This window comes from Lampetra fluviatilis, chromosome 3 (assembly GCF_964198595.1).
Source record: "Lampetra fluviatilis chromosome 3, kcLamFluv1.1, whole genome shotgun sequence".
In the NCBI taxonomy this organism is placed as follows: domain Eukaryota; kingdom Metazoa; phylum Chordata; class Hyperoartia; order Petromyzontiformes; family Petromyzontidae; genus Lampetra; species Lampetra fluviatilis.
This window is the reverse complement of record NC_136277.1, coordinates 28,420,518-28,442,738: the sequence shown is the minus strand read 5'-3', so window position 1 is coordinate 28,442,738 and position 22,221 is coordinate 28,420,518. Positions and strand designations below refer to the sequence as shown.

The following is a 22,221-nucleotide window of genomic DNA, read 5'->3' as shown; positions in this document are numbered from 1 at the left end:
GAGAGTGGCCTGCTCGGTGATTCGGACACCGCAGGACGATCCCGACCACGCGAGTTCAATTCAGGGGCTTACATCGGCGGCTACGGGTGTGATATCATGAATCGCGTACGCACGGACGTGGCATGCACGCGCCGCCTAAGGCTACACGTGCCCAGGTATGCAGACGCTACGTCGCAAAGCGGGCGGTCGCATTTGTATTGTAGTGAGTGGCCGCTGACGTGAGGATACGATTCGCGCGGAGTGCCACTGCTGCTGTTTCCTTCTGAAGCTACGGGCGGCTCCTCCAAACCACGAGGCGCGGCTAGGGGGGTGGTTGGGGAGGTGGTGGGAGAGAGAGGGGGGGGGGGTGGAGAGGCATGGGGGCGCGCGCGCGGGCGTGTGCGCGTGTGTGGCAGGGGGAAAGGTGGCGCACACGACAAGGTTACGGGACGGTGCGCGCTGCGTGTAAACTTCTGTCGCCAAAGTGACGAGTGACTCAACTTGACGGAATCGACAGTGCGCGGATATCAAGCGAAACCCGACAAAGCGACAGAATGAAAGAATCGGGGTGGGAACGAGAGGGGGACGGAGAGGGGGGGGGAAGATGAGAAGAGAGAGAGAGAGAGCGCGTTGCTCGACCGCCCACTTAGTAGGATCTCACCCCCCCCCCCTCCACCTCCTCATCCATGCACCACCACCATCCGAGGCTTCCATCCCACGACCCAACCAGCTGCCCCCACCTCTATCCCCCCCCCACACCCCCCTCCACCCCGCCCCTGCCATCAGCCGCCTCACCCCCCCACCACTCCCCCCGCCCCCACTTCCATGCCACAAGCACGTAGCCACCCAAACCGCCCCCCCCCCCGCGCAGCCCCCCCGCCCGCACAGCCCCCCCTCTTCTCTCATGGGGGGGGGGGGGGAGTGCCGTGCAGGGTGCCGGCACGGAGCCTCCTGTGCCCGGACCGGGGTCCACTGCGTCACGGCGAGGCCGCGCCTATAAAAGCAGCGGAGCGCGAGAGAGGCGCCCAGTGAGACACATCCCGGGGCCGCGGGACGCACGGGCAACACGCAGACAAGAGACAGAGAGAGAGAGACAGAGAGAGACACGCGGGGAGTTGGAGAGACACGCGCGGGCAGCCAGAGAGACGTCGAGCGAACCCAGCGGTGGAGACGCAGAGAGGCGAGCGGGCAGTCGACCAAGGGGCAGGCAGAAACGCGCAGACATCGACGGAGAGGGCACGCAGACGGACAGACGGACGCACGGATAGACAGAAAGACACACAGGCAGGCAAAACCGACGAAGCAAACGGGGGTATAGGCAACCAGCAGTAGAGACAGGCAACAAGCAGGGGGAAGAAACACACACCTACACAGATAGACACGGGCAGAAGAAGCGCACGCAAATCAGCAAAACATCCAAACACACTGGGCAGCTATTGAGCCAGCTGGCAGGACAGCGAGTCAGCTGGCAGACTGGGCAGCTACTCTGAGAGGCGGCAGACGAGCGACCGAGAGTGAGCTGTCGAGAGAGAGAGAGACAGAGCCAGAGGCTGCTACTGGGCAAGAACTTTGAGGCGTGGTAGATTGTGGCGCAGAAACACGCGCCGATTGCGGCCACAGAGAGAGGAAAGGGCGATAGTCGATAGAACTTAAAAAAACACACAAAAGTAATCAACTTCTCCGAGATATATGAGATAGTTTAACGAACACACGTAAAAAGAAAGCAGTCCATAGACATATATAGACTGTGTATGAGGTGTTGTCCACGCACGCTTGGGCATAACTTGTGACAGGTGGGCAGGGAGGCAGAGCTCAGCTTCCACACGCGGGGCGCGAGAAGAGATTACATCGCACCAATAAATTATTGTAACAATAGTAACACTGACCCCCCCCCCCTCCTCCAAAACATCACAACGGTGCACCACCACCACTCCTAGCACCAGCAGCACCATCACCACGATCATCGTCAATTCGACCACCAGCAACAGCAGCGCGACCACCCAAGCAGCATAAGTAACAGCAGCAGCAGCAGCAGCAAAGGGCTGCTGCAGTAGCAGCAGCAGCAGCAGAATGTCGCGCCACTGTGGAGTACCGCTGAAGACGCTGCTGTTTCTCGCCACGCTGTGTCAGCTGATGCTGGAGACGCCCGTTCGAGGTAAGAAGTGAGGGCTCGTTTAGACCAGGAGAGGTCACGGTGGCCTGGGCAATGGGAGTCAGGGTGACCTCGGTCATTGTTGAATCGGGGGTAACCCTGAAGCATGGGTGATCTGGGTCAGTGAGATCCTGGTGGCCCGCGTCGGATGAGGCCACGGTGGCCTGGGTTGGGAGGTCACGGTGATCCGAGTATAAGTCGATCTCAGAGAGGAGTGGGTTGGGGTTGGCCGGGTCGACAAATCCATGGAGCAATGACCACGAAAGAGGAAGGAAACTGGTCATTCCTAATTCTATTGTAATTGATATTGCAGGTAATGATACTGTACCATAATTGTTGAATCCAATGGTGTGAGCACCTATCGTTTGTACTCGCAAGGTGTTTAACCTTTCACAATCACTGCCCGTAGCAGTGAGATAGTCATTCTACTTGCAAATGATCATGCCTACACAGTACAGAATATGCGCGTGTTGGTGTCGCGCAGTGGTTAGCGTTACTGCGTGACGAACTGGGCGAGCCGAGTTCGATTCCCGGCCACGGCTAATACCAGTGGCTGGCTGTTGGTATCTGAACTGGTCCTGGGGTCACTGCCTGGTGGAGGTATGGTCAAACAACCCCTCATGACCGATACGATACAAGGTGGAGAAGCATTCATCCAGGAGTGGAAAGATATTGTATGATGATGATGATAAGAGAAGTTTCAAAACTCACATTTTGAAGGTGTCGTGATTCTGATGACGTTGTTTTATTATTTAATGTGACCAAACTATCGAAATATTTCGCAATCGTTCCTGCGCTTGCCACCGGAGATGGCGAAGCCATCGAACGAGAGAGTCAATTCGCAAACAAAAATCTGAAAATATCCTCCACTAATTAAGGGGTAAGTGTACTCATTAAAAAAACTATCTTCAACTCACAGTGTTGGCTAAGTGTGGGGAAGAGTGAGTTGTAACAATGTTACACTGCTATCCCGTCCTGATAACATGAACCCTCTATAACTCTAGCTCGTGAAATCTATTCCAAAAATCTGAATCCAATACCCGATGTGTCATAATACAAATACTAAGATCATAGCGATAAAAGCCTGTCCCTATTACTCAATGTACCTCGAGCAGAACGTCTTTAACCGTGTTACTGTAGGTCTGTACCGCTGCTCCTTTAACCCTCACCATAGGACCCAAGTTATTTAACTCAAGCGCTTTAAACCTAATCCTATAACATTAGCCCTGTAATCCCAGCCCCGTGACTCTAACCCTATACCTCTCACCCTAGCCGTGTAACCCTATAACTTTAATCCCATATATATAGAACTGCGAATACATAACCCTATAACTTCAGCCCGATAACTCATCCTCAACCATCATCGACCCACTGCTGGATGAATGTCTTTCCAAGCTGTTGCCATCTCTCACGATCCTGCAATGTAATGTAACCCCATCACTTATCATAGTCATAGAACTCTAGTCATATTCCTCTAACCTTCTGACCATATAACGCAAGCCCTATAACTCGCACTAACCCTATAGCACTAAATCACATAACCTTGTTCGCTATTCCTATTCATTCTTAAATTATAACTCGACAAATAGGACTCTATTCCTCTAAACTCAGGGCCATGGCCATGTCTCTAACCATATAACCCCATAACGGTGATCCTATAAACCATATAAATCTTACCCTATACAAATAACCATATCACTAATCCTATTAAACATATAACTCTCACTATATAAATATAACCTTACAACTCTCACCCTATAACTCTATTTCTATGAACCCTATAATTCTAACTCTATAAACATAACCCTATACCTCTAAGCCTATATATCTTACCATATCCCTCTAACCCCTTAACCCCTATAGCCCTACCCCATCACCACGCAGCCCTCTCCTCCCTACTCCTCCTCCCCGTCGGCACGGCACGGCTCGGCTCGGCACGGCTCGTTCCGTGTAATGACCCGTGCCCCGCGTTAATCACGAAACCCAAGCAGCGCGCGGACAGACGCGTGGGGCCAATGCACCGCGCCTGTTGGGGTCGCGGATTCCAGACGAGGGGAGGAACACAAAAACAAAAAACCCCAACAACAACAGCAACCGGCCACGCACACTGCCACTCACGCACTATTACAGCCATCAGTATTGTCGTCGTCGAGAGAGAGAGACACACACACACACAGATGTGGTCTATCCAATGCTTAATGAAGTCCCCCCACACCCACCCTACCCTTCCACCTTTCCATCCCCCACGCCACGCGTAGTCGCCATCCCTCACGAACCTGCGATGACAGCAGACTCCACCGCGAGGCTTCCTTCTCCGCGTGAGCTCATCCCATCGTTCCACCTCAAAATTGTGCACAAATAAACCGTGGTCACGATCGTCGTGAACTTCTTTCGCGCCGTACGTAGCCAGGCGTGCTAATCGGAGGCGCGGGGATAGGAGGAAAAAATAAATAAACACAAAAAAGCTGTTCTAAAGAAATTAGTTTTAGATCTCGATTCAACGTCGTCGTTATCACGAGCCAGGGTCTATTCACTGCTGAATGAAGGCATCCCCATTTACGCCATAACTTCAGTTTTGAGGATCCGATTTTCCGAAGACCTTGAGTCTCCAGTTAAGACATGGGTTCTCTTAATGATTTGCTTGCAATTGGTCAGATTTATAGACCTTCTAGAACATTCTTACACGCATGCATCGCGATTGTCTGCGTACTTTATAGAAAAATAGCATTTGCGGTTATGAGTGTGCATTTTTGTATTTACATTGCGCGAGCGTCGTTGGTTAGCCACTTGCATCCAATTACGGGCCACGGCAAACATCCAGTGGCAAGTAATATCCAGAAGCTGTGTTGGGGTTTCCCGAGGTCAAAGTAACCTTCTATAAGTAACCCACGTGGTGCGCAAACATCACAGCAGTGTGGAGGCAGAGGTGGTCGGGCGTGGTGTTTCGCCACGCCAGACACTCGTGTGCCGTGCAGGCCTTAATAGGCGCTCGCTGACAGCACTTGTCCTAAGCGTTTATGTCGGCTATACGGGGTATCTTTGTGTGTGAGTGTCTCTATGATTGTGATGAGAACATAGGTCTAATTTATCAGCCGTTAGGGATGAAACGATGTGTCGATTAATCGACGACAGACGCAAATAAACGCGTGCGTAAAAAAAAAGCCATCGGTGTTGTCATATTGAGATACATTTGAACCCAATGCTTCACGTGACCCTCTCCGGCCACTAGAGGCCGCTACATTCACCGCAATGGGGGAAAAAAAGAATGATTTGATCACATAGGTGGACCGACCCGCCAGTCTTCGAATAGACAGGTTTTTTTCTCTCTTACTTAGAAAGTACGGACTCGCACCGCGCGCTTAGAGGGCACCTCGCGTGTTGCACCGTGCCATTAAAAAGATCGCGCTCGTTTAGTCTGACGAACTGTCTGGGGGACACGTGTTGTCAGCGAGCACCTATTAAGCACCGACTTCCCGTGAATGTGCAACCGTCACACCGAGGTCGCCGCTTCGCTTGTGTTCACACACACACACCGCAACAGGTCATCATCATCACCATCATCATCACGATCCATGGGCAAGATAGCACGTTTGTTTCCACTTTCCTCTGTCGTGTGCCAATACGCCTCAAGCAGTTCGACATCTGTCTGGCACCAAATCTCTGATGTCGTCGTCTGTTCAGCCTTCCCTCCCGCGGCAGGTACCAACTCGTTTTAAGGCCGAGTGACACAGTGGTTCGCGATCGTGAATGAACCCCGGGGAATCGAATCGCGCACTACGCTTGCGATGCACGCGCTCGCAGGCCACCGGTGAAGACTCTATATGGGCAAGTGCTGTTAACGAGCACCTATTAAGGCCGGTTTAGCGCACGAGAGGGCGGTGTGGACACAACGCCCGACCGCCTTTGTCTTACAAATTACGTTTTTTTGACCGAACCGTTTTGAAGCCGAGTCAACAAGGGATTTAGAAATCCCTTCCCACTGGTGTTGTGTTTTCGCCGAAAAATCGAAACTTTGTCCGCCGGGATCGTTGCGCGGTGCGCAAACACACACACACACGCGCGCGCGCACGTGTGCACTCTATCACACACACGTGCATGCACTTATCCATGCGCCGATACGAACACTCAAATAAACGCCCACACACACACACCCATACGTACAAACACGTGCACACAAACCCATATTTACAGACAAGCACACGCAAAGACATACCCACACGCATTTAAACGCATGTGCAGTACCCGGAACCGTACGTACGCACATACACACATACACACGCACACAGAAAGGACAAAGATCCCCAGTGTTGCCTACATAGACTGTTGGGGCACGCGCACACACAGACACAAATCCAAACTCACAAACGCACCGACACACACACACGAGAAGCAGCGTCAATGGAGATGGAAATCCAGGGCAATTGTCAGAAGCGCGCACGCACAGAAGCACGCTCCTCCACACGTACGGACCCCCCCCCCCCGCCATGCACACGCACACCCTGATACACACAACCATACGCACAATCCCACAGAAATACATACACACATCTCTAAGCGCGCGCGCGCACACAAACACCCACGCACACAAGTTCCATACGCACACATAAGCAAAGACAGAGACTCCCCGTACAGCCTTAGAAGACTTGTTGGGGCATGTGATTGTAGCGAGCACCAATGAAGGCCGGCACGGCGCACGAGGGGTTGGGTAGCCAGCCCAACGCCGGTTCGCTTTTGTCTCCCTAGCGACGATGTTTTACACACCTCACACTCACCTAACCAAAGCCCATAATCACACAAACCCACATACACACACACAGCGCACGCGCGCGCGTGCAACACGATAGGCTAAGTAGGGTGAACGAGATGGAAACGCAGGGAGTGTTCGTACAGCACACACACACACGCGCGCACGTGCACACACGCACACGTACGGGGGGGGGGACGAGAGGCTAGGCAGGGTGAATGAGATAAACGCGCGCAGCAAACGCAGCGGAGAGCGTCGCAGATCCGCGCGCGCGTAAACATCGCGGCGGCGGTCGCTGTGAACGCCACTCGAGTCTGAAGCGGCGAGTACGAGCCGCTCAACACGCGTCTATAAATACCGCAACCCAACAACCCTCCACCACCCCCGCCCCCTCCACTTCGGGGACTCTGAACACACACACACACACATTCTTCTTCTTAGGTTTTTTCGGCAAAGTCACGTAGGTAAAAAAAAATACAAAAAATAAAAGTAAAATCAAATAAAAATCACACACACACACAAACATACACACACGCGCGCATACGAAATAAAGTACAAAGGTCCACCGTATAGCCTTTAACAGACTGCTGGGGGAAAGTGTTGCTTGTGAGCAGCTGTGAAGGAGACCAGCACGGCACACCAGGGGTTTAGTGTGACCATTGCCGCGTTCAGGTCGCGCCAATCTCTCCCCAGTGCTGATGTTTGACACACCGCACCAGGTACTCGCTTGAGTCTGAGTCGATCTAAGGGAGGCCCAGGAGCGATTCGGTTACTCGTCTCCGATGTTGGCTGTGAAGGGGAATCGAACTTTGGTTGGCCGAGTTCGTAAGCCAGTGCGCTAACCACACTACACTACCGCTCCCCACAACTGTAAAACACACACACACACACGTATACACAACGATCGCACACACACATACACACAAACAACAAATACACCGAGAATGGACACACATGCAGAACAAAAACCCGTGTGTAAAACGTGCAGACTTTGTACGCACACGGCACGTGCTTCTGTGGGAGTCTAATCGGTAGACACGTAGCTTATACATCGATTAGAATGTATCCTCAAGCATCGCGATACGTGCATCATCTACTCGCGAGCGTCATGATGATGATGATGAGCACTGGATTCACGTCACCCGCTCCGGCGATTAGAGGCCGCGATATTGACCTTAGCCGTGAAATGATATTGCTTTGGGAGGAATTTTAGGAATGTCATGATTTTGCCTCCACTCCCTTCTACCTCTCTTCGGATTGGGAATTCAATTTCAGTATCCAGAACCAGAATCTGTATTTATCCTGGAGAAATCCGATGAGCTATGAAGCTCTTTGTCACAGACGTCCAAAAATAGCCATCACTCCCACCTGCTCACCCTGTTCATCCTCGGAAACTCTCCCGCCTCTCAAGACGCTGACATCCCCGCAATCAACTCAGCGCAGTATGTAGAGAGAGAGATGCCTGGCCCATCCCTATCGACTGTTGGCACTCGTGCTGTTAGCGAGAAGGTAGCCTGCCCGGCACTATGCCCAGCCGTCTTGGCCCCCAAAATGCGGATGCTTACACACCGCGCCGGGGACTAATTTGAGGCCGAATCGACCTAGAGGAGGCCCAGGACCAGTTCAGATAGAGCACTTCGCCACTGATGTTATCTATTCGTGGCCGCGAGTCGAACTCGGGCCGCGGTGTTCGCAGTGCAGTGCGTCAAGCATTGCACCACCCACTCTTCAATGTATACACGACACACGACATCACGAGAACGGCGTCACCAAGGCTCGCCGATGAGCCATGCAACACGAAACCAGCGGAGATCTAATTGTGTCGATCAAAAGTTAATTTTGTATTCCTTTATCGAATAAAAAAAAATCTCTCAATTAAATAAGCAAACATCCATATGGAAACCAACGGAGCAATGGACGCTAATTACATAACACTATGCGTATTGCGCTAGACAGATTCGGGTCGAGATATTGATTAATTAAAATGAAGGATGTGTAGGGGTCAGGGGTGGAGTTGTGGCGCACTTATTAGCGCACTGCGTCCTGGCCACAGCCAACATCGGTAACGAGCGGTGTTTGAACTGGCCCTCTGTCCCACCCGCTCCCAGCAACCTGGACTGCTCAGTGGCCTCATCCAGCAGTGGGTTGAACAAAGGGCTGAATATTACAATCGAGGAGGAGCCCGTTTAGTACAGGATACAGGTGTTATATGTTGGGCCTGCGAAGTTGCAGTACAGCAATGCATTGTTGACTCTTATCTGTAGGGAGATGTGAGTGTTACCCTCTTGTACGCGTTGGTGGTGTTTTCTCGGCATACTCCAATTTCACTGGAGGAATTGGCTAAATATCCCAAATGCAAGGCCCTCTGAAAAGAAAACAAGAGTCTTGAGACTTAGTGAGGCTTTCCCGAGTGACTGACGGACATTACCATTATATTCAAATGGGCACTTGCGGATTTGATGATTTTAAACTTTTCGTGTAGAATTTGCAGCTACGATCAAGGCTTTTGAAAGCAATTATCTCACGACGTGGGGGTGTACAGCCAAAGCTGAATTCAAGTTTGCTCCTTTGCTCCAGTTCAATGGAGAGAGTGACCTTTTCGGTGGAGCCATGTGATGGTAAACATTTGGGAAAGGAAGCATCTTTACCAGCTCTCTTCATAATCTCCCTCCATCAATCACCCCCGTCCCTTTCTCCCCAGTATCCCCCTCTCAACCATCTCCCTCCTTCTCTCCACGACCTCCCTCCCTCCCTCCGCACTCCACCTGGCAGGCCACGTCAAACACACTCTCTGGATGTAACGATTATCTGCACCCCGAACTCCAGCGATTCCATGAACGGTAGCGATTTGATTCAGGGTTTCGATTGTATTCATGACTTCAAGATTTGGCTACATGTTTCACATTGTGGTGAATGCAACGGCCACTGGTGGCTGCAGGGATCAAGTTAATCCATTAGACGCAGCATATACTATACGAAAATAATCAATGTGCCGATAACATATGTATGCAAATTACATATATGCGCCTGTATCGATAGTTCCATTTTAACGTGCAATTTTATAGAGGGACTGTGCGTTGGCTTAGTTGTTGAAAAATCGGCAAGAATTTTTGTACTTATGCCAGGTATACTTTTGCACTTCGTTTTTAGTGACGTGCTTACCTTTTCTCTATTTTGCACTCCTATCGTTGTTTTTGTCTTGTTTGTTGTTGTAACTCGCTGACCCGCCCCTTCCGGACATCTGTGAAAAGAGCTTCATAGCTCATCGGATTCCTTCACGATAACAAAGATTCTGATTCTGGAATAAAGATTCTGAATAGAGTGGACATGACTGTGCAATTGAGACCGAACAGACGAGAACATATGACAAAATTACAAATATATTTTACCAGATAAGGTCCACTGAGCTATACGGCTCTTTTTTAGAAGCGACCTGGCCACAAATGATAGCTCAACCAAGTGACTTATCACGTGGAAATTAATAGCAGCCAAATCAGCTAAACGCATGTGGTTCTAAATCTGGAGGGAAAACCCGGAGGACCCGGATGAAAATCCACGTGACCACGGGGGAGAGAGCGACACACCGCAAACTCCAAATATACAGCAGGCGTCAGGGTCCGGATCGAACCCACAACCTCTTGTATCCCAGGCGGGTAAGTTAATTTCTCGCTAAAGTGGCGCCCCTGATATTATTGATATCTAAACGTAACCAACAATCGCCAGCTCAGTGTTGCCCTCTCTTACACACAAAAGGGCTACGAGTTCAGATCCCGGTCAGAGGTCAACTCACCCCATCATCTGTCCACGGTGGATAAAGCAAAGTACCGCTTTGTGGGAAGTCAACAGTGGAATTCCCAAGGATCAAATGGCCCTCTTTGATGTGGAATCTCCGCAGCTGGCGAAGGGCCAACAGCAGTGGTGGTTCTCGCCCTCCCTCGCCCCACTCCCATGCTCGTTTGAGTGGGAAGATGAGACCAGATTTGACTCCACCGACATCACAAGACAGCATAGCAAAGCAAAAAAACCGCTCAACAATTAACAGTCGAGTGGTGTGAATTTTTCAAAAATATAACTTAAAATTTAACAAGAATACATATTGGCTGGGCGGAATAGTGGCGCAGTGCACTATGAACCCAGCCAGCCGAGTTCGAATCCTGCAGACGGTTGGCATCAGTGGTCCTGGACCTCCTTTGGCACTAACCCAGTGCGGAGAAGTAGCATTGTCCCATCAATCCCCATGTCCAATATGGAATGGGGAGACCGTCATTCAGCAGTGGAATGACGAAGGCAGTAAATTATTATTGTGGTGTCATTTGAAAAGCACTCACAAGTCCTCGCATGCATAGTGAACAATCAGCAATGAATGCAACGACCGCAAATTAAAAAAGTTAGGAAAGATCATGTGCACTCATTGATTATGTAACACTTCATCACGTGTGTTTTCCTTCGCGAGTAGGAATTAGTAGCATGGACGTCAACTGACAACTATCCGGGCGATGTGCACTTGCGTATTTGCGTCCAGGGCGTTTTTCTCTGTGATGTGTGTGCACGCTCTGAGCACTCGCCCTTGGATCAATGTTGTTGATTTTCAATGGAATACGTCCCTGATAGCAACACACAAGGCCGTAGCCATGGAGTCAACATTGGGGGGGACCAAATCTTCCAGTGGGTTTGGGGCCCCCCCCCCAGAAAAAAATCTAAATTTTTTAACTCATTTCCTGCCTAAAATAAAAAAAAATTCACTAACACATAAGATGGACTTTTTATTTATTTTTTACAATAATGTATAATAGTGTATTGTATTACATTTCTCTGTTTTTTATTTTTTACCTTTTCTTGTTTCATTGTATGTAATGGCAGAGATTCGGGATTAATAAAGTACAACCATAACCACAATCATATAAACAGAAATCTATTTCATAGTAATATATTGGGGGGGGCATTTTGAGCATATTTGAATATGGGGGGGGGGGTGTGTCTCCCCCAATATATATTATAATTACGGCCTTGGCAACACAACTCTGTATTCAACTTTCGTTCACATTGGATCACCTTTACTCGAGTCACGAGTGCCCCGTCACCACGTTACAGACGGGCGGACGGGCAGAGCTAATGCCACGAGCGCTTTCAAGCGTGACACCGACTCACCCACTCCACTGCCCGCCCCCCACCACACCCTGCCCCCTCCACGTGGCCGCAGCCGGGAACTGCTGGCTGCAGCAGGGAGCCAACGGGCGTTGCCAGGGACTGCTGATGAGCGCCGTGTCGCGCGAGGAATGCTGCAGGGGGGGTCGCGCGGGCACCGCATGGACCCGACAGGACGTGTCGTCGGGCCTGCTCTTCAGATGGCTCGTGTTCAGCAAGGGCGCGCCCGACTGCCAGCCCTGCAAGGGTACGTGACGCTTTTGCGCATGTGTGCGTGCGTGTGTGTGTGCGTGCGCGTGTGTGCGCGCGTGCGTGCGCGTGCGTGTGTGCGTGTGTGTGTGTGGGGAGCGGTGGTGTAGCGGTGAGCGCGCCGCGCTACGAACCCGGCGACCCGAGTTCGATTGCCACTCACGGCCAACACCAGAGACGATTATCTGAACCGGTCCTGGGCCTTCCCTAGGTCGACTCAGCCTCAAATGAGTACCTGGTGCGGTGTGTACACATCGCCACTGGGGAGACAAAGGCGGCCGGGCGTGGTGTTGGCCACCCACCCCCTCGTGTGCCGTGCCGGTCTTCATAGGTGCTCGCTAACAGCACATGCCCCTACAGTCTGTTAAGGCTACACGGGGGATATTTGTCTTTGTACGCGACCTAGGCGTACGTATGCGCATGACGTATGCGCCGACAACCTCCCTGTTTCCTCGCACTGCCTGGCTTTGGAGCTCCTCCGTCCCATCATCTCTATTCCCAAGTTCCTGTACGCTTGCCGACTCAAAGCATACATAGATTACAAACGTGTTGGCGTACTAGCATTCGTCCCTTCTGGCTTTGGAACTCCAGGAATTGTTCAAATCAAGAAAAGCGTGGCTCTGTCTGAATCGAAATCTATTTCGCTGCCATGATGTTTGTGCTCTGTGTTGTTGCACGATTTCCCTTGATTAGTCCCATGAGATATTGAATGAATGGGTAACAGTTGAGGTGGCCATAAATGCCATAGTTCCAATCTGTGTGGACAACAATAGTGAATTATGTGATCACCATTTGAAATGAGCGGGGTTAATCGAAGTTATTGACTCTGTATTAGCCGTATAATTACATCAGTGCCTCTAAAGTTGTGTGACCTTAGGTGTTACCAAATCCTGCTCTTTGTCCATGGACTCATGGGATTCTGGAACTGTGTTCAGCAACTGTGATCAAACAAGGGCATGAACTGTTTTCTGTGCGCGAAAAGCAATCTCTGTAAACTTGCGTTTGAGATACAAATAGTGGCCAATTCGCTGAGATATGTCGGTGGAAATGTTGGTACCGCTGATGCTGTAGCTCGCGCTGGGTTCGTCACTGATGTTTTTCAGTTGTTTATTGTCATTGTTGTTTATCACTGTTGTTCATGGCCGTGAATCGCTGAGGTTTTCGTGTGTTCTCATCATCACCGTCATCATCACCGTCCATTGCCCGCGTGCATCGCCGATGCTCGCTGTTGTTCTCTTCGTGCGAACACGCGTCGCTCTGGCCGCCGTCGTCGTTGGTCCTCGTCGTTCACCTCCGTCCTTGCCGTCGCCGTCGTCTTTTGCGCTCGTCGTGCAGAGACGTGTGACAGCGTGGAGTGCGGCCCGGGCAAGCAGTGCAAGCTGAGCCGGCGGAGCCGGCCGCGCTGCGTGTGCGCGCCCCAGTGCCCGCGCGGTGCCACGGGCAGCGCCGGCGGCGGCTCCAGCACCAGCCCCGCCGCTCCGCCGCCGGCGGCCCCCAGGGGCCCCGTGTGTGGCTCGGACGGGCAGACGTACCGGCACGAGTGCGCGCTCCTCCGAGCACGCTGCCGCCTCGGACAGACCACGCTGCACGTCCAGTACCAGGGCAAATGCAGAAGTACGGGGGTTGGGGGGTGGGGGCACGTTGTCACGCACCGACTCGCCGATGTTGACTCACTGATTCGCCGACCTACCTGCTGACTGAGCCCACCCGCCTTGTGACCGGCTAACGGAACCACTCACCGACTCACTAATCCACCCACCGACTGATTGACCCGTCAACTGACTAACCCACCCACCAACTGCCTAAGCCACCCACTGACCGACTGATTGACGGATCCACCAAACGACTGACCCACCCACCCACCCGGCGTGCGACAGCGTGGAGTGTGGCCCGGGCTGAGGGAGCCCGGCACCCACCAGCCGACTCAGTGGATCACTGACACGACTTAGTGGACCACTGTCACGTGTTTGGGTGGATGGGCTACTACCTTGCCTTGATCCCGATGTGCACACAACCCGCTTGTGGGAAATGCCCAATCCACGTCTCGTTGCTGAACCTTGCTTTCCATCTGACGTTTGGTGAAAACCCACCGATGTCTCCATCATAACCACGACGAGCAACAATTAGATGACTATTTATAGAAATCGTGAGTGAGGAGTTTTTGCCAGCTTTGGTGACATTTATTCCTGCAGTATATTGGTGGACTAATGAATGTTCAGCCATTAATTATGTTTCATCATCCACCCCTCACCCTTCTGACCCCACCATCCATCCACCCATCCATCACCTCCCACATCCACCCACACAATCATCCATTGATCCACCGACCCCTTCGCCTATTTATTTATCTGCTCAACACACTCACCTACTCACTCGCCCACCCTCACCTCACTTCGTTTACCCATTCACACCAACTCACCGCACCTCACCCACCCACCCACCACAGAGTCGTGCCGCGACGTGCAGTGCTCCGGCTCCGCGTCGTGCGTCCTCGACCAGAGCGGCGCTGCTCACTGCGTCGAGTGCGGCAGCCGCCCGTGCCGCGAGGCCAGCGGGCCCGACGCTGCGCTGTGCTCGCGCGAGGGCCGCACCTACGACAGCCTCTGCCACCTGCGTCGCGCCGCCTGCCTGCGTGGACGCGCCATCGCCGTCGCGCACCCGGGCTCCTGCAACAGCAGGTCCGGGGGGTGGGCTGAGCGGGGGGGGGAGGGAGAACGGAGAGGGAGGGGAGGGGAATTCGAGGAGGATGAGGAAGCAGAGGTCGCAACCGGGTACCCGATACCCGTACCCTATCCGATACCCGGCTACCCGTACCCGGCCAGGTACGGGTACGGGTAGGCCGTGAGTCACTGGTGAGTAACCGTTTGTCACTCATTTCGGGTAGGGTACGGGTACGGGTAGGGAACGGGAACCCGTACCTGGCCGGGTACGGGTACGGGTACCCATTTGCGACCCTGGTGCGGCCGGGTACGGGTACGGGTAAGGAATCAAAACCCGTTTGCGACCTCTGTGAGGAAGGAGGTGGAGTGGTGGGTGGGTGGGGGGCATAGAGGGGAATGCATAGAGGGAGGAATGAGGGGGAGAAAGGAGGGAGGAGGGTTAAGATGAAGAGGAGGGGAGGGTTGCGATGGGGGGGAGGGGGGTGCAAAAACATCTGTGGGAGGTGTGCGGAGCGAGACGGGCGATGCACGCGGAAGGCAGTGAAGGTTGACGAGAAGGGAGATTTAGAAGGGAGGGCGAGAGATTTTTTCGAGAGACATTTTTGAGGGGGGGTGGAGAGGAAAGGGAGGACACGGGAGAGTCAGGAGAGGTCAAGGAATTGGAGAGAAAAGGGAAGGAGAGGAAAAGATGCAGGCTATAAGGACAGAAAATGCCTAATTTAGTCATTGGATGATTGGAATACTTGGGAAGCTGATAACATGACGGAGAGACTGAATGTGTAAGCTTTCAGCGCACAATAAACGCAAACCCAGCACGCCCTCATCTTACCGAGCTCGTTCACAAGGCTCCGTGTTTAACCTCTTGACCTCCCCCCCCCCGTTTTTTTTGACCAGGTAAACACGCGCTGGCAACTGAGCCTCACTGATGGAACGAGTCCTGGGCCAAGACGGCTTCACTCCAAACCAATTTTAACCTCCCCCCCCCCCATAACCCCAACCCCCCCCCCCCACCTCACCCCGCACGCAAGCGACACGTTATTATTATTATGTAACATATAAAGGACTAACATTGTTCGCGTCGTTTTTACCACGAAACCTCCAAACTCCAAAGCCATCATCCGAGTGTGGATTCGCCCCCCCGACTGACCCCGTGCGTTTAAGTGGCCTGGGCAGCAGCAGCGGCCACCACGACCACCACCACGGCCACCACCACCACCACGACCACGACCACCACCTTCGCGCCAGCCTTGCGCGTGCGCCGATCGTTCCATCAAAAAAGCTTCCGGCCGGTGCCCCATATTCCTCGCTTACACTGTAGCTCGCAGAGTCCGCTTGGAATCCCGAGGCACATGGTGGGGGGGGGGGGAGCCGAGACAGACGCAGAGGGACAGGTGGAGGAAGAGAAGAGATGGGAGGGGAAAAAAATCAGTGTTACACCAAAATTCAAAGTCTGTATTTATTTCTTTATAATAATTAATGTACATGTTTTGATAACTGCAGACGTGGCCAGTAAGTTTCGTTTCTAGTGAAAGAATCATTATTTATAATAGAGACTCCTTTTTTTTTTACCTTGTGTTTTTTTATTATAATTATTATGTTTGGAACTTTGGACAGACAGAAAGAAAAAAAAAGAAACCTCGACTTTTTCAGAAATGTTCGTCTTTATTTATTTAAGAGAGTACAATTGTCTTTTTTTTTTTGTTAAATCGGTATATGTATATTTGTTATGCTACCTCATTGTTTATAGTGGATATACTTACAGGTGACTTGTGAGCCATTTCGTATCATGGAGACCTGCCAGCCAATCACCGGCCACCCTCGTCATCAGACTCGTTCACGATGCAGAGATTCTTTGGGTTAGCACCGATTCCTATGCTCACGGTCCATTGAATCGTGCGCGCAAGAATCAATTCGTTACGGTTTATGCAAATGGAATGCAAAGAAAAAAGGTACGCTCACGCTACACGTAGACCAATGCAGCAATTTAAACAGTACAAACGAAACAGAGATAGAGAGGAGGAATATTAACCCCGAGAAACAATACAAATGGGATGCTGAAAACAATACACAAAAAACCAACAGAAACAATCTATACATTCGTGAATCCAATACAGACCCCCCCCCTCCTTCCCCCGAATCATGATATTTCATCAAATCGTTGGCGCGGTGAATCATTGACAAGTCTACTCATCGTAGCTCAGCTTCGCAACGGAGAGCCGACTTGTGGCGGATGCACGAGACGGCCTCTCGTGACCGTCCGTGGCCGCGACCAAAAGGAGCTGCAGCATCGAGTCTCGAAGTCGCTGGTTGAAGTCACACCAAACACAACAAATGTGTCGGTCGACTTGGAATGGCGCGGATGGTAAAAGTTTACACTTATGGGAGACTCGCCCGAGACACGTGGTGAGACCGGCAGACCATCTCGCTCCGTTAAACCCCTCCCACTTCCACGCAGCCGTTCCCACTGAGTCACGAGCACAGTGCCCACACCTCTTGTAATGACATCGCCCCCCCCGCCGCCTACTGTTTATGGGCCAACGCCTAATCCTCTGCCAACCAACACTCAGGTAGGTCCCCCCTCCTATGTTCATAGCACGTGTGGAGCGTAATGACAGAAAATGAAAATCAGGGACAAAAATCCCAAAAATTCACAAATGCTTTGGCACACCAGGGCAGCCTTTCTGAAACTGGGACTGTCCTGGCAAAACAAAACAAAAACCGCGACTTATGGTAGCTTTGGCAGATGGGAATTGATGAATTGGTGAACACTGCATCTCAATGTACAAATTTGCTCTGCACAGAACCTGACCTCCCATTCCTTGTTGTCTCAACCCATATACAACCATCCTCATCCCGTCTGATAGTGAACCATGAGTTCATCCTATAGAAAACTAATTTCTATGATAACAGACAAAAGCCTCATCTCATCGGGTAAGGAACCCTGACTACATTCCATGGAGAATCTTTACTAATAATTCGTAATCACTTACAACCCTTTGCAAATGCCTCTGGTGAACGAGGGCTTCGTTACATTCTGAGATCAGAAACTTTCCCCCCATATAATAATAGCGAACCCCCTTCCTCCCCCCCGCCTCTTTTCAGCTGGTCCAAACGCCTTTATGCATCCACGATAATACATTCAGTCGGCTGAAGAACTCACATCCCATCCTCAAGAGGGCTGTCGTCGAGTTATTCTATCCAATACAGAACCCTCGTCTCCTGCGGTCAATGTACACGCATTATAGAGCACGTGTATCGTCTGATGCAAACTCCTTATCCTGTTCAATGTCCCAGTCGAAAACGGGCACAAAACTCTCATTTCATTCACTGCGAAATCCTTGATAGAGAAGCTTTCATCATCAGACTCACTCCAAGCTGTCACCTATCTTCCTCACTTCCTTGCGATGCAAAAAAAAATAATCCATCGAGGCTCTTGACCACGAGCCGAATGTTGCATCCAATACAATCCCACGCGTGTAATCCCGTTGGGTAAAAGGGCCCCTCTTAATCTGATAGAGACACTTCGCGTTATCCAATACAGCATCCGCCCGTCCCATCTGATATCCAACAGACTCCTCTTGTTTAGGCGCCTTTGGCTCGTTGAGAGTCTGGCAATTCCACTCAATCGTACACGAGCGATAAGACAAAGGCAAAGATCCCCCATCGAGCCTTAACAGGCCGTGGGGGGCAAGTGCTGTTAGCGAGTAGCACCTATGAAGGCACGGCACAGGAGGAGGTTGGTGGCAAACACCACGCCCAGCCGCCTTTGTCTCCCCAGTGGCGATATTTACACATCACACCAGGTACTCATTTGAGGCTGAGTCGACCTAGGTGAGGCTCAGGACCGGTTCAAACAATCGTCACTGGTGTTGGCCGAGAGTAGGAATCGAACTCGGTTCACAGCCGGGTTCGTAGCGCAAATGGTTAACCGCTACACTACCGCTCCCCACACGATCAGACACACACCACACAATTACACAACAAGCGTTTGATGAATACACACCCCGAGCGTGTACACAACGAGTCACCACCCGCCGAAGCTCTCTTCACGTGCAACGTAAAAAAAGAGAAAAACCAATTAATATTGCAGCCACTTTGCGATGCTTTATGAAACGCTCGGCAATCAGAAGCGACGGGAACGAGCGAGGGCTGTGGATGTCAGCCCCGGTGAGAGAGGCTCCTACGACTTTGCAGACGCAAATTGTTTAATGTTCAAGACACAATTGCACAGCATACCGACTTGTCATTATTATTATTGTTATTATTACACATTTTTTTTGGTTTGTTTTGTTTTCAAATGAATATTTATGGTGTGTGTTATACACGTCTTGTATCCTCGTGCATATAAATTAGTATTTGGTAAACCAATAAAGTATCGGCACATACACGCGCGCGCGTGTCTCTCTCTCTCTCTCTGCTTGTAAAGTGCCGACAACAAACATGCGGCGTTCAAATAAATTGAGAAAGAGCGACTTAGTTGAGCGTACGAACAAACAAACGATGAAAAAAACACCCGCTCGAGAAGGCTGCTGAACATGCAAGCATCGTGACAGGAAGTGAGAGGCAGGGCCTAGAAAGTGGTGGCTCCAAGTGGTGGCTCCAAGTGGTGAGCCAGAAGTGGTGAGCCAAGGATGTTAAGGACCGTGGAGTGGACGTGCAGACCATGTCCCAGGACAGAATTGAGTTGGGAGAGAGAACCCAGAAGGTGGACCCCCATCTTCTTTCGTCCGGATTAATAACGGTAGATCAAAGATGCAATTTTGGATTCGTTATCCACCCAAGTGTTTGTTCAGAAGCAGAGTGGGATCTCGTCCATTCCTCCTTTAAAGGGGTGAAGACCAGCGGAGTTTTTTTTCCCTACGATTTGGACGACGGTCGGGATTCGTGGCCGCACTTGCAGGCTGCCGAATCTTCGGACGCGACATTTGTGCATCAGGTGGCCGCAAGGAGCCACGCGCGGGCCCTCGATTTGGTTTCATGGTCGAACCATTGGCAGACCCCATGAGTGGTGGAGTCAATGTCGGGAGGATGGAGACTCAAGACTTGATGATACGGAAGCCAAACAGGGCACAGTCGGCTATTTGCAGACGTGCAGCGTGTTCGCACTTCCGGTTAGCTACGTACGGTGCGAAAGAAGTTCAATTTACATACATACACACATACATAACCACGTGTGCATATTTTCGGTGATCGTTTGACCAAAGCCAAGAGAGAGAAAGAGAGATTTACGTTTCCCTCGGTTCAAGGGCTCAAATGGGACGTGAAGCTCGCCGTTTTTTTGGTCAGCCTGTTGATTGAACGAGTGGAGAGTGTTTGTAAACGAGCAAATTGAAATAACAATGTTGATCATTCACAGGCCTTTGCCGAATGAAGCCCCCCCCCCCCCCCCCATGATGCTTCAGTCGTAGGGTTTGTTTGGTCATACTTCACCGTGCTGGTCAATGCAGTTTGGGGGAGTAGGGGGCCCAGGAACGGTTCGTAATTTTTTTCTAAAAAATCACTCGCCATCGATTCTAGCCGTGAGTGGGGGATCCAATTCGGGTCGTCGAGTTCGTAGCGCGATTCACTAACCGCTGCGCCACTGAATATGATAATAGGTTTTCCCCTTTTTTCTGGCAACAAAACAGGTGTTAAGATGTTAAAAAACCCAAACTGAAACCTTTTACAAGGAATCATGTCTGCATTAACCACAATACTCGTGGTCAGAACGCATACAAAAAACATACTCTGATAATATATGCATTGACTTTGAAACTGAGTGGTCCACACCAGAGACAGTTTTCTTTGGAGCCTCGTCTCATATGGTGTTAGACCTCTGGTCTAACAACATTTGAGACTAGGCTCTGGTGTGGACCAATCAGTTTCAAAGACAATGCATATATGATCAGAGTACGTTTTTTGTTTGCATTCTGACCACGAGTATAGTGGTTAATGCAGACACGATTCCTTGTAAAAGGTTTCAGTTTGGTGTTTTAACATATTAACACAACTGTTTTGTTGCCAGGAAAAAGGGGAAAAACCCTCTTCTCATATTTCGGTGCTGGCAAAGGAGGCCCCGTGACGCTGCGCCACTGCTCCACCCACCGCAGTAGACCACACACAAACAGCCGCACACCACAGAGAAGCACTCGCGAGCACATTTCCCCATGGAGATACGAGACGAGCCTTTGCTTGCTGGTCCCGTGTGCTCGCTCGCTCGTTCGTTCGCCGACCGACCGAATCCGGTCACGATTGGCAACCTCTCGGTAGACAAACGGGTGACCTGCGGCCCCGTTTTGTCGGGTTTCCTCGGCATGAGTCTAGCATCGAGCATCAAAACCTCCAATGTCGCCCCGTGTCCCCACCTCCCACTGCGGGTCAACGGGCCGACACACACTCAAGTGTCGTGGCGCTCTCCGTGTCCCTCGTGCGGGCTCGGTGATAGTTTCCACGATTCTAAACGTTTTTTTATTTTACCACGTAAGGCCCACTGAGTATATAGAGCTCTTTTTGTCAGAAGTGACATGCCCACAAATGATGAGGTCAACGAAGTGGCTTTTCACGTGGAGATTTATAGCGGCAGCCAGAAACTCTAAACGCGTGTTTTATTCTAAATGTGGAGGGAAAAACCGGAGGACCCACGTGGCCACGGGGAGAGAGAGAGGGACACGCAAATTCCAAATATGCATCAGGCGTCAGGGTCGGAATTGAACCCGCGACCTCCTGTACACCAGGCGAGGTAGTTAACATCTCGCTACCGAACCTGAACTGACCAACGTGGCGAAGCAGGTTCAAACAACTCCCTACGATTGACTGTATGTACTGTATGTATGTTGAACTTCTTTCGCGCCGTACATAGCCAACCGTGTTAATCGGAGGTGCGGGGGTGAGGACAAGAAACGAAACACAAAAAGCAGTTCTAAAGAAAAGAGTTTAATGCCTACACGTGTTGCCACAAAAGGTTGCGGTGTCAACGGAATACATTTGAGACAATGGAACGTCACGAAGGGCGTTAAGTTGAAGAATTATACAAACAGAAGGTAACGTCATGATCATAACCGTACACACGCACGCTTGCCACTGCAGGTCGGCGACAAAATTAAAGCCCCCAAAAACAATGAGAAACGTCGTCATAATGGGCCAGATTGTTTACGTTAACAACAATAACAACAACAACATAACGGCGGGGGCTACGGCGGACATCTTCAGCTGCTGCGACGATGACGGCGGCCTCGTCGTGACGATTTCACCAAAAATTCCGATGGGAAGGGAGTGGACTAGGGTGGGGAAAAAAATGATATTTTTTTTAATGA

At 51.1% G+C, this 22,221-nt stretch overlaps 1 protein-coding gene across 1 annotated transcript; it reads left to right on the top strand.

Moving 5' to 3' along the window:
• The first annotated feature begins 1,027 nt into the window (after positions 1-1,027).
• On the top strand, positions 1,028-19,302 carry LOC144955809 (follistatin-A-like). Its single transcript, XM_078886001.1, has 5 exons — positions 1,028-2,134; positions 12,076-12,267; positions 13,605-13,883; positions 14,716-14,947; positions 15,824-19,302. The coding sequence occupies exons 1-5, from the start codon at positions 2,050-2,052 to the stop codon at positions 15,825-15,827; spliced, it is 792 nt and encodes a 263-aa protein (XP_078742127.1). The 5' UTR covers positions 1,028-2,049; the 3' UTR covers positions 15,828-19,302.
• The last annotated feature ends 2,919 nt before the right edge of the window (positions 19,303-22,221 follow it).